Source organism: Ranitomeya variabilis, chromosome 6 (assembly GCF_051348905.1).
Source record: "Ranitomeya variabilis isolate aRanVar5 chromosome 6, aRanVar5.hap1, whole genome shotgun sequence".
NCBI lineage: Eukaryota > Metazoa > Chordata > Amphibia > Anura > Dendrobatidae > Ranitomeya > Ranitomeya variabilis.
Genome location: NC_135237.1, coordinates 2,617,440 through 2,630,729, shown reverse-complemented (window position 1 = coordinate 2,630,729; position 13,290 = coordinate 2,617,440). Strand labels below are relative to the sequence as shown.

Genomic DNA, 13,290 nt, shown 5'->3' with positions numbered 1-13,290 from the left:
GCTCTCCACAGTGCGGCACCCCATACATCTCCTCCCTCATTTCTGTCTATCGGCCTAGCCGACCGCTGCGCTCTGCAAACGACTTTCGACTAACCTCTGCACTAATCCGTACCTCCCACTCCCGACTCCAAGACTTCTCCCGTGCTGCGCCAATCCTCTGGAATGCTCTACCCCAAGATATTAGGACCAGCCACAATTTGCATAGTTTTAGGCGCTCGCTCAAAACACATTTGTTCAGAGCGGCCTATCACCTTCACTAATCAAACTCATTTTAGGTTTGTGTTTGTGTAGCCCATTCACTATCTCCATCTACCCCCCACCCCCTGAAGATGGCAGGACCATCATTGTAAATACATCATTGTAAATACACACCTGTACTTTGTATCTCCCCACCTCATTGTAGATTGTAAGCTCTCACGAGCAGGGGCGGCTTATTTCGTCTTATTTTGTTTTATTCTGCTTTTTTACTGTATTGTTAACATTGTTACCTATGACTGTTGTGTTTGAAACTGTTAAACTGTAAAGCGCTGCGGAATATGTTGGCGCTATATAAATAAAGATTATTATTATTATTATTATTATCCTTGATGGATTTGTGCATTTCCACAAGTTTATAGGCATTGCAATATCCATAGCCTACAAGGATCCAGCAAACTATATCAGGATATGATGATCGGGAGGGAGGTAAAAACAATGTCAGAAGTATTAGATATTCCATGGATTACAGTGATGGGCATCAATAAACGAGCTAGTGATCCCAAAGACACAAGATCACAATGACTTTTATTGTTGATGACAGAGCAAGGAGAGAACTTAAGGAGTTGGCTCAGAATCTTGCAGCCATCATCGAAGACCCGGAGTCTTGCAATCATGCTTGAAGGCGCTGGTACTTCTGGGTGGAACTTCACATAATTTGTGAGTGGTCAGACCGTGGAGTTATGTACATACTCAGTTTACTGAACTTTACTAACAAAACCTCCACTTAATCTGTTCTGCCTCCTGAATAGGAGATAAGGACCTCTCACTAATCATGGCTGTTTCCATTACAATATCTCCTCATGCCACCAGATCTCGAGGCAACATACAGCTATATGTCTTCAATCCGGGTCATTAGAGTCAACCAGAATGGAGTAAAGCCAGTGGCTCCTGCCCATGCAGCTGAGAATGGTTCTCATTTCTGAACTGTAATATTTGTTGTCGCCTGTACACCTACTCTCGAGTTGTTCTATAATCACTCATGCCAGACTGCTATCACTGCAGACAGGCGTATCTGTTGCAAAAAGATCTATAGAATATGAAGAGAGGAAGTAGTGGTGGAGATAGGAAAGATTTGGGCCGATCATAGTCCTACTCAATCTTTGCAGCATGGTGTCTTTTCCATTAGACCTTCACATAATTACGTGTATGTTGACTGGTGCCGTCCAAAGTATCGACCCACTGGCTTGGTCCAATATCTGGGATGACCAGAATTATTGTCATTCTTCACTGGTTAAATCTAGCTCACTATATTGGGGCAGGTCAGAAGTGATGATCAGCATTTGTAAGCTGCCAAAATCAGAAGTGAAACAATCAGAGGAAAAATATAATAGAAACCCATCACCCACTTCTAGTTTTGGCTTACAAATACTGATGTAAAATACTGACCAAATACTGAATGTGGCCTACTGATGACTGTAACCCTAACCCCCCAAAAAATGTCCCTTTTTATGGTCACGGTGAGTTAAACCTTCCCGAGTTCATTGATTCCTTTGTTGTAAATTTGTGATAACATTGACCTGTCTACATCTGATTCTTTTGTGAGCCTTCTGCCTTTCTATGGCCGGGCACCATCCATTTGTTGGGTCCTGACAGTAAAACGATTCACATGCACAGGGATAGGTACCACAATTTTGGGGTTACGAACAGGCTCCCCTGCACGGCTGTTGACATTCCCAGCTTTAATTCGTTTCCATTTTGCTCTGCGATTCTGAAACCAAATTTTCACCTGTACCTCACTAAGTTTAAGAGTGTGGGCAATCTGTGACCTTTCTGTGAGGGACAAGTATTTTTTACAGTGGAATTCTTTTTCAAGTTCCAAGAGCTGCTCACTGGTGAATGCTGTCCTGCGTCTTCGACTCTTCCCAGCAGTCCCAGCTCCACCTCTCCCTGGATCCTGGGAAGCATTCTTTCCTTTTATCCTGGGCCTTGTTGGGCTGTTGCCTTGATCTGCAATGTTCTCATCACCGCTGTCTCCAGAAGTGTCCTCATCATGGTCACTGCAACCTGTTTCTGATATTTTTCCTTCCATTTTCTCCTCATCTGAGCTGTATGTCTTGGAGTCACCTACAAAACAAAGAAGCATTGGAGTAAATATAGCTAAAGCACACGAAAAGGATAAAGGTACCTTCACACGAAACGACTTTGTAACGATATCGCTAGCGATCCGTGACGTTGCAGCGTCCTCGCTAGCGATATCGTTGTGTTTGACACGCAGCAGCGATCAGGATCCTGCTGTGATGTCGCTGGTCGCTGAATAAAGTTCAGAACTTTATTTGGTCGTCCGATCGCCGTGTATCGTTGTGTTTGACAGCAAAAGCAACGATACCAGCGATATTTTACACTGGTAACCAGGGTAAACATCGGGTTACTAAGCGCAGGGCTGCGCTTAGTAACCCGATGTTTACCCTGGTTACCAGTGTAAAATGTAAAAAAAAAAACACTACATGCTCACCTTCGCGTCCCCCGGCGTCCGCTTCCTGCACTAACTGAGCGCCGCAAAGTGAAAGTGAAAGCACAGCGGTGACGTCACCGCTGTGCCCTGCTACTGCCGGCGCTCAGTCAGTCAGCCAGTGCAGGAAGCGGACGCCGGGGGACGCGAAGGTGAGTATGTACTGTTTGTTTTTTTTACATTTTACGCTGGTAACCAGGGTAAACATCGGGTTACTAAGCGCGGCCCTGCGCTTAGCAACCCGATGTTTACCCTGGTTACCCGGGGACCTCGGCATCGTTGGTCGCTGGAGAGCGGTCTGTGTGACAGCTCTCCAGTGACCAAACAGCGACGCTGCAGCGATCGGCATCGTTGTCGCTATCGCTGCAGCGTCGTTTCGTGTGAAGGTACCTTAACAGAAGACAGGTGTCGTATTTTGGAGAGTTTGTGGAAGAAATCATTTTGCTTTGGTTTACACACCTTGTTTCCTCTCATTCCTTATTCTCTAGTTGATATTATTAGTGACCATTCTTTGTGGTTTCATGATTGTGGCTACTCAATGCTGCTGGTGTCTGAGAAGAAGGTTAAGATCAAGTGGGGGAAAGAAGCTTAACATCATGTGAGGCTTATGAGGTCTGTATTTTGGTTCACAAAATGAACATGTGAAACGAACATTTTTATCTGTCTCCAAAGGTGACCTCACTTCATTATGAGAGATAATCAATACAGACATGGCTGGATGATCTGTGTAGACATGGATAAATGATTTAATATTGTTGCACATCTACAGCAATAAGTAGATGTTGCCCATAGGCATGGCCGAATGATTTTTATAGACATGGCTGAATAATACGTACAGATATGGCGGGATGATCTCAGTAGACATGGCCGAATAATCTCTATGGACATGGATAAATGATCCCTGTGGACATGGCTGGAGGATCTCAATAGACATAGATGAATGATCTCTGGACATGGCCGAAGATCTCTATAGACATGGCTGGATGATCTCTATATACATGGCACAATGATCTGTATAGATAAGGCTGGCTGATCTCTATAGACATGGTGTGATGATCTCTATAGGCAATGTCTGTGGACATGGTGAGACGATGTCTGTAGATGAGGCCGAATGATCTCTGTGGACACAACTGGATGATCTCTATAGACATGGCGTGATGATCTCTATAGACAAGGCTGAATGATCTCTGTGGACATGGCTGGATAATCTCTATCAACATGGCTGAATGATCTGTAAAGACAGGGTGGGATTACCTCTGTAAACAAGGCCGAATGATCCCTGTGGACACAACTGAATAATTTTTGTAGACATGGCTGGATGAATTCTATAGACATGGCTGAACGATCTCTGTAGACAAGGCCAAATCATCTAAGCGGACATGGCTGGATGATCACTATAGGCAAGGCTGAATGATCTCTGTGAACATAGCTGAATCATCTTTGTGGGCATGGCTGGATAATCTCTATCAACATGGCTGAATGATCTGTATAGACATGGCAGGAATGACCTCTAGACAAGCCTAAATGATCTCTTTGGACATGGCTGAATGATCTCTGTGGGTGTGGCTGGAAGATCTCTGTAGATGAAGCTGAATGATCTCTATGGACCCATCTGGATAATTTCTGTAGACCTGACTGGATGATTTTAAATGGACATGGCTGGATTATCTATTTAGGCAAGGCTGAATTATCCTTGGATGATCTCTATAAACAAGTCCGAATGAACTCTGTGGACATGGCTGAATGATATCTATAGACACGGCTGAATAGTCTGTATAGACATGGCTGCATGATCTGTGAACATGGGTGGATGATCTCTGTAGACAAGGCTGAACAATCTCTGTACATAAGGCCAAATGATCTCTGCGGACATGGCTGGATAACCTCTATAGACATGGCAGAATGATCTGTATAGACATGGAAGGCTGATCTCTATAGACAAGGCCAGATGGTCTCTGTGGACAAGGCCAAATGATTTCTGTGGATATAGCTGAATGATCTCTATAGATATGGCCGGATGATCTCCATACACATGGCTGGATAATTTCTATAGAAATGGCTGGTTGATTTTAAATAAACATGGCTGGATAATCTCTGCAGACCTGGCAAGATGATGCCCATGGAAATGGCTGAATCATCTGTATAGACATGGTTGGGTGATCTCTATAGACATGACGTGATTGTCATGATATTTACTTTTTTCCCTGTCCTGTATTTTGTATAATATGTCATGATGTGGTGTGACTTCTCTTTGGTTGTATTTACTGTACACTTTGCAATGCCACGGGATGTATGTAACTTAACCTGTCTCCTTCCCCCAATACTTGCAGCCCTAAGCTATAATGTAATTAAGCTTTGTCAACACCACTAGTGAAGGAATAGCCATTCTTCCTCACAGCAGGTGGCTAGTCAAATGCACATACTCGATAGACTAAGCGGAGCCTACCAGTCTAGAATCTTCTGGTGGACCCAACCATTGAACAGAAGGTGTTACCCCTACACCCTTCCTGGGCTGATTCCAGGAGCTCAGACAATCCATTCTTATTTTTGAGATCGGATGTGAGTTGACCTTTGAAGGAGAAGGAGTGGGGATTCTTAGCTGAGGCAAGACCCCACGTCCATCTGTGACTGCGGAAGCGAACGGGGCGAGACTTGAGCTGAGGACATATCTCGTCGTTCGTGGGATTGTTTTGGGATCCCTTGGACTCGTGTGGACTATTGCTTTGTTAGCTGGCACAAGGATAATCGGGAGGTGCCCCCGAACCTGTTCCGTTGGACTAATTGTGGACTCTGTAGATCTACCTGCATGTGTTGTTCCAGCGTTCTTGATAATAAATCTGTTGAATCGTCCCTTGGCCTGTTGTCCCCTCTTGCTCTGCCATACACCCTGTCACAGTGATGATTTCTATAGACATTATTGTTATTATTTATTGTTATAGCACCATTTATTCCATGGCGCTTTACATGTGAGGAGGGGTATACATAATAAAAACAAGTACAATAATCTTAAACAATACAAGTCATAACTGGTACAGGAGGAGAGAGGACCCTGCCCGCGAAGGCTCACAATCTACAAGGGATGGGTGAGAATACAGTAAGTGAGGATAGAGCTGGTCATGCAGCGGTTTGGTCGATCGGTGGTTACTGTTGTGAATTAGACTTTTTTGGCTCCCTCTTGTGGTCACTAGTGATATGACTCTGGGATTGTCTTTCTTCAGTTTTGGCACCCACCTGGGTCGTTAGTCCAGGGGTGTTGCTATATAAACTTCTTGAATTCTCAGTCTGGTGCCTGGCATCGTTGTAATCAGTTCCTTTCTGTTTGCTCCTGTCTGCTGGTCCTGGATCTTGCAAAATTAAGCTAAGTCCTGCTTCTTTGTTTTTTGGTTATTTGCATGGCTTTATTTTTTGTCCAGCTTGTACTAAATGTGATTCCTGATTTTGCTGGAAGCTCTAGGGGGCTGGTATTCTCCCCCCGGGCCGTTAGACGGTTCGGGGGTTCTTGAATATCCAGCGTGGGAATTTTGATAGGGTTTTTGCTGACCGTATAAGTCATCTTACTATTTTCTGCTATTAGTCAGTGGGCCTCTCTTTGCTAAATATCTAGTTCATTCTTACGTTTGTCTTTTCTCCTTACCTCACCGTTATTATTTGTTGGGGGCTTCCAACTTTTGGGGTCTTTTCTCTGGAGGCAAGAAAGGTCTATCTTTTCCCTTCTAGGGTTAGTTAGTTCTCCGGCTGGCGCGAGACGTCTAGAACCAACGTAGGCACGTTCCCCGGCTGCTGCTATTTGTGGTGCTAGGTTTAGATATACGGTCAGCCCAGTTACCACTGCCCTATGAGCTGGTTTTTTGTGTTTGTAGACTTGGTAATTACTTCTGAGACCCTCTGCCATTGGGGTCATAACAGTATGCCAGGCCCAAAGTTGAATGTTTAATGCATTGCAGAAGTGGGATAATAAGAAAGGAAATTCTGAGTTTTTTTTTTTTTTCCTCTCTTTCTTTCTCCCCTTTACCTCTGAGTGGCTTGAGCTTGCTGCAGACATGAATGTCCAGACCTTGATTACAAGTGTAGATCAGCTTGCTGCTCGTGTGCAGGGCATACAAGATTTTGTTACCAGTAGTCCAATGTCTGAACCTAAAATACCTATTCCTGAACTGTTCACTGGAGACCGATTTAAGTTTAGGAATTTCAGGAATAATTGTAAATTGTTTCTATCTCTGAGACCCCGTTCATCTGGAGACTCAGCTCAGCAAGTTAAAATTGTTATCTCTTTCTTACGGGGCGACCCTCAGGATTGGGCCTTCTCGCTAGCGCCAGGAGATCCGGCATTGGCAAATATTGATGCGTTTTTTCTGGCGCTCGGATTGCTTTACGAGGAACCCAATCTTGAAATTCAGGCAGAAAAAGCCTTGCTGGCTATTTCTCAGGGCCAGGATGAAGCTGAAGTGTATTGCCAAAAATTTCGGAAATGGTCTGTGCTTACTCAGTGGAATGAGTGTGCTCTGGCCGCAAATTTCAGAAATGGCCTTTCTGAAGCCATTAAGAATGTGATGGTGGGTTTCCCCATTCCTACAAGTCTGAATGATTCAATGGCGCTGGCTATTCAAATTGATCGGCGTTTGCGGGAGCGCAAAGCCGCTAATTCTCTGGTGGTGTTGTCTGAACAAACACCTGATTTAATGCAATGTGGTAGAATTCAGACTAGAAATGAACGGAAAAATCATAGACGTCAGAATGGGTTGTGTTTTTACTGTGGTGATTCAACACATGTTATATCAGCATGCTCTAAACGCCCAACAAGGGTTGTTAGTCCTGTCGCCATTGGTAATTTGCAACCTAAATTTATTTTGTCTGTGACTTTAATTTGCTCATTGTCCTCCTACCCTGTTATGGCGTTTGTGGATTCAGGTGCTGCCCTGAGTCTTATGGATCTGTCATTTGCCAAGCGCTGTGGTTTTGTTCTTGAGCCGTTGGTAAATCCTATCCCTCTTAGAGGCATTGATGCTACGCCATTGGCGGAAAATAAACCGCAGTTTTGGACACAGGTAACCATGTGCATGACTCCTGAACATCGGGAGGTGATTCGTTTTCTTGTTCTGCATAAAATGCATGATTTGGTCGTTTTGGGTCTGCCATGGTTACAGACCCATAATCCAGTCTTGGATTGGAAGGCAATGTCTGTGTCAAGTTGGGGCTGTCAGGGAATTCATAGTGATTCCCCACCGGTGTCTATTGCTTCCTCTACTCCTTCGGAAGTTCCTGAGTATTTGTCTGATTATCAGGATGTATTCAGCGAGTCCAGGTCCAGTGCTCTTCCTCCTCATAGGGACTGTGACTGTGCTATAGATTTGATTCCAGGTAGTAAATTTCCTAAGGGAAGATTATTTAATCTGTCTGTACCTGAGCATACCGCAATGCGTTCGTATATCAAGGAATCTCTGGAGAAGGGGCATATCCGTCCATCCTCTTCCCCTCTTGGTGCGGGATTCTTTTTTGTGGCCAAGAAGGACGGATCTTTGAGACCTTGTATTGACTATCGGCTTCTGAATAAAATCACTGTTAAATTTCAGTATCCTTTGCCTCTGTTGTCGGACTTGTTTGCCCGGATTAAAGGTGCCAAGTGGTTCACCAAGATAGATCTTCGTGGTGCGTACAACCTTGTGCGCATTAAGCAAGGAGATGAATGGAAAACTGCATTTAATACGCCCGAAGGTCATTTTGAGTACTTGGTGATGCCTTTTGGGCTCTCTAATGCTCCTTCAGTGTTTCAGTCCTTTATGCATGATATTTTCCGGAAGTATCTGGATAAATTTATGATTGTTTATCTGGATGATATTCTGTTTTTTTCTGATGATTGGGACTCGCATGTAGAGCAGGTCAGGATGGTGTTTCAGGTTTTGCGTGAGAATGCTTTGTTTGTTAAGGGCTCAAAGTGTCTCTTTGGAGTACAGAAGGTTCCCTTTTTGGGTTTTATTTTTTCCCCTTCTGCGGTGGAGATGGACCCAGTCAAGGTCCGAGCTATTCATGATTGGACTCAACCCACGTCAGTTAAGAGTCTTCAGAAGTTCTTGGGTTTTGCTAACTTCTACCGTCGTTTTATCGCTAATTTTTCTAGCGTTGTTAAACCTTTGACGGATATGACCAAGAAAGGTTCTGATGTTGCTAACTGGGCTCCTGCAGCCGTGGAGGCTTTCCAGGAGTTGAAGCGCCGGTTTACTTCGGCGCCTGTTTTGTGCCAGCCTGATGTCTCACTTCCCTTTCAGGTTGAAGTGGATGCTTCTGAGATTGGGGCAGGGGCCGTTTTGTCGCAGAGAGGCCCTGGTTGCTCTGTAATGAGACCATGTGCTTTTTTCTCTAGGAAGTTTTCGCCTGCTGAGCGGAATTATGATGTTGGCAATCGGGAGTTGTTGGCCATGAAGTGGGCATTTGAGGAGTGGCGTCATTGGCTCGAGGGTGCTAAGCATCGTGTGGTGGTCTTGACTGATCACAAAAATCTGATGTATCTCGAGTCTGCTAAACGCCTGAATCCTAGACAGGCCCGTTGGTCATTGTTTTTCTCCCGTTTTGACTTTGTGGTCTCGTATTTACCAGGTTCGAAGAATGTGAAGGCTGATGCTCTTTCAAGGAGCTTTGTGCCGGACTCTCCTGGAGTCGCAGAACCAGTTGGTATTCTTAAAGAGGGAGTTATCTTGTCAGCCATTTCTCCGGATTTGCGACGTGTGTTGCAGAGATTTCAGGCTGGTAGACCTGACTCTTGTCCACCTGACAGACTGTTTGTTCCTGATAAGTGGACCAGCAGAGTCATTTCCGAGGTTCATTCCTCGGTGTTGGCAGGGCATCCGGGAATTTTTGGCACCAGAGATTTGGTGGCTAGGTCCTTTTGGTGGCCTTCCTTGTCACGGGATGTGCGGTCATTTGTGCAGTCCTGTGGGACTTGTGCTCGAGCTAAGCCTTGCTGTTCTCGTGCCAGCGGGTTGCTCTTGCCCTTGCCTGTCCCGAATAGGCCTTGGACACACATTTCCATGGATTTCATTTCAGATCTTCCGGTGTCTCAGGGCATGTCTGTCATCTGGGTGGTATGTGATCGCTTTTCCAAGATGGTCCATTTGGTATCTTTGCCTAAGCTGCCTTCCTCTTCCGATCTGGTTCCTTTGTTCTTTCAGAATGTGGTTCGTTTACACGGCATTCCTGAGAATATTGTGTCTGACAGAGGATCCCAGTTTGTTTCCAGGTTCTGGCGATCCTTTTGTGCTAAGATGGGCATTGATTTGTCGTTTTCGTCTGCCTTTCATCCTCAGACTAATGGACAAACGGAGCGAACTAATCAGACTCTGGAGGCTTATTTGAGGTGTTTTGTTTCCGCAGATCAGGATGATTGGGTGACCTTCTTGCCGTTGGCTGAGTTTGCCCTTAATAATCGGGCTAGTTCCGCTACTTTGGTTTCGCCATTTTTTGGCAACTCTGGTTTCCATCCTCGTTTTTCCTCGGGACATGTGGAGCCTTCTGACTGTCCTGGGGTGGATTCTGTGGTGGATAGGTTGCAGCAGATTTGGAATCATGTGGTGGACAACTTAAAGTTGTCACAGGAGAAGGCTCAGCGTTTTGCCAACCGCCGCCGCGGTGTGGGTCCCCGACTTCGTGTTGGGGATTTGGTATGGCTGTCTTCTCGATTTGTTCCTATGAAGGTCTCCTCTCCTAAATTTAAGCCTCGCTTCATCGGTCCTTACAAGATATTGGAAATCCTTAATCCTGTGTCCTTTCGCTTGGATCTTCCGGTGTTGTTTGCCATTCACAACGTGTTCCATAGGTCTTTGTTGCGGCGGTACGTTGTGCCTGTGGTTCCTTCTGTTGAGCCTCCTGCTCCGGTGTTGGTTGAGGGCGAGTTGGAGTACGTAGTGGAGAAGATCTTGGATTCTCGTCTCTTCAGGCGGAGGCTTCAGTATCTGGTCAAGTGGAAGGGCTATGGTCAGGAGGATTATTCCTGGGTGGTTGCCTCTGATGTGCATGCGGCCAATTTAGTTCGTGCCTTTCACGCTGCTCATCCTGATCGCCCTGGTGGTCTTGGTGAGGGTTCGGTGACCCCTCCTTAAAGGGGGGGTACTGTTGTGAATTAGACTTTTTTGGCTCCCTCTTGTGGTCACTAGTGATATGACTCTGGGATTGTCTTTCTTCAGTTTTGGCACCCACCTGGGTCGTTAGTCCAGGGGTGTTGCTATATAAACTTCTTGAATTCTCAGTCTGGTGCCTGGCATCGTTGTAATCAGTTCCTTTCTGTTTGCTCCTGTCTGCTGGTCCTGGATCTTGCAAAATTAAGCTAAGTCCTGCTTCTTTGTTTTTTGGTTATTTGCATGGCTCTTATTTTTTGTCCAGCTTGTACTAAATGTGATTCCTGATTTTGCTGGAAGCTCTAGGGGGCTGGTATTCTCCCCCCGGGCTGTTAGACGGTTCGGGGGTTCTTGAATATCCAGCGTGGGAATTTTGATAGGGTTTTTGCTGACCGTATAAGTCATCTTACTATTTTCTGCTATTAGTCAGTGGGCCTCTCTTTGCTAAATATCTAGTTCATTCTTACGTTTGTCTTTTCTCCTTACCTCACCGTTATTATTTGTTGGGGGCTTGTATCCAACTTTTGGGGTCTTTTCTCTGGAGGCAAGAAAGGTCTATCTTTTCCCTTCTAGGGTTAGTTAGTTCTCCGGCTGGCGCGAGACGTCTAGAACCAACGTAGGCACGTTCCCCGGCTGCTGCTATTTGTGGTGCTAGGTTTAGATATACGGTCAGCCCAGTTACCACTGCCCTATGAGCTGTTTTTTTGTGTTTGCAGACTTGGTAATTACTTCTGAGACCCTCTGCCATTGGGGTCATAACAGGTTACTGCAGGTTGTAGGCTTGTCGGAAGAGGTGGGTCTACAGGCTCTTTTTGAAGGTTTCGATGGTAGGCGAAAGTCTGATGTACTGTGGTAGAGGGTTCCAGAGTAGGGGTGATACGCGAGAGAAATCTTGTATACGATTGTGGGAAGAGGAGATAAGAGGGGAGTAGAGAAGGAGATCTTGTGAGGATCGGAGGTTGGAAGTGGAAAGGGCTTGGATATGTGGTTTGAAGGAGAGATCAGCGTCAAGGATTACCCCGAGGCAGCGAGCTTGTGGGACTGGGGAGAGTGGGCAGCCATGTACTATAATGGATAGGTTCGTTTGGGGGGTCGCGTGAGATGGGGGAAAAATGATGAATTCTGTTTTGACCATGTTAAGTTTCAGAAATCTAGCGGAGAAGAAGGATGAAATAGTGGACAGACATTGAGGGATTCTAGTTAGTAGGGAGGTGATATCTGGTCCAGAGATGTAGATCTGTGTGTCATCAGCATAGAGGTGATACTGAAAGCCATGAGATTCTATGAGCTGTCCCAGGCCAAAGGTGTAAATGGAGAAGAGCAGGGGCCCAAGGACTGAATCTTGTGGTACTCCGACAGATAGGGGGCGAGGTGAGGAGGTGGTGTGTGAGTGGGAGACGCTGAATGTCCGGTCTGTTAGATATGATGAGATCCAGGATAGGGCCAAGTCTGTGATGCCAAGGGATGAGAGGGTCTGTAATAATAGGGAATGGTCCACTGTGTCAAAGGCAGCCGACAGGTCGAGGAGGAGGAGGACAGAGTAGTGTCGCTTGCTCTTGGCGGTTAAGAGGTCATTGGTGACCTTAGGGCAGTTTCATTGGAATGGTGTGACCGGAAGCCAGATTGTAAGCGGTCAAAGAGGGAGCAAGAAGATAGATGGGAGGACAGTTCAAGGTAGACGTGTTGTTCCAGTAGTTTGGAGGCATAGGGAAGAAGTGATATAGGGCGATAGCTAGATACAGAGGATGGGTCAAGAGAGGGCTTTTTGAGGATAGGTGTGATGGAGGCATGTTTAAAGCTTGAGGGGAAAACACCAGTTGTTAGTGATAGGTTGAAGAGATGGGTTAGGGTTGGGATGAAGACTGTGGTGAGGTTTGGGATGAAGTGGGATGGGAGCGGGTCAAGTGCACAGGTGGTGAGATGCGATTTTGAGAGTAGAGTGGAGAGTTGATCTTCTGTAATGGTGGAGAAGTTGGTTTTGAAGGTGGAGGGCTGGGAAGTCGGGAGGAAGGACTCTGGGGTTTGTTGACCAAAACTGTCTCTGATGTTATCAATCTTCTGCTTGAAAAATGAGGCAAAGTCTTCAGCTGAGATAAGTGGGGAGGGAGGAGGTGCTGGGGGATGGAGGAGAGAATTGAAGGTGTTGAATAACTGTTTAGGGTTGTGAGACAGGGAGGATATGAGAGATGAGAAGTAGGTTTGTTTAGCTGTGGCGAGTGTGGTCTTGAAAGTAGTGAGGGACTGTTTGAATGTTATAGACATGGCTGAATGATCTCTGTAGACATGGCTGAATGATCTCTGTAGACAAGGCTCAATGATCTCTGTAGACGTAGACAAGGCTGAACGATCTCTGTGGACATCATGGAATGATCTTTGTTGACATGGCTGGATGACCTCTGTAGACAAGGCCGAATGATCTCTGTGGACACAACTGGATGATCTCTAAAGACATGGCTGAATGAACTCTATAGGAAAGGC

General features: G+C 45.7%; 1 protein-coding gene across 1 annotated transcript in view; it reads right to left on the bottom strand.

The window, feature by feature from the left end:
- Positions 1–769: 769 nt before the first annotated feature.
- Positions 770–13,290, bottom strand: part of GBX1 (gastrulation brain homeobox 1) — a 174,888-nt gene continuing 162,367 nt past the window's right edge. Inside the window, exon 2 of the mRNA XM_077267740.1 lies at positions 770–2,322. Coding sequence (XP_077123855.1) covers positions 1,814–2,322 — 509 coding nt within the window. The 3' untranslated portion in view covers positions 770–1,813. The remainder of the gene's footprint in view (positions 2,323–13,290) is intronic.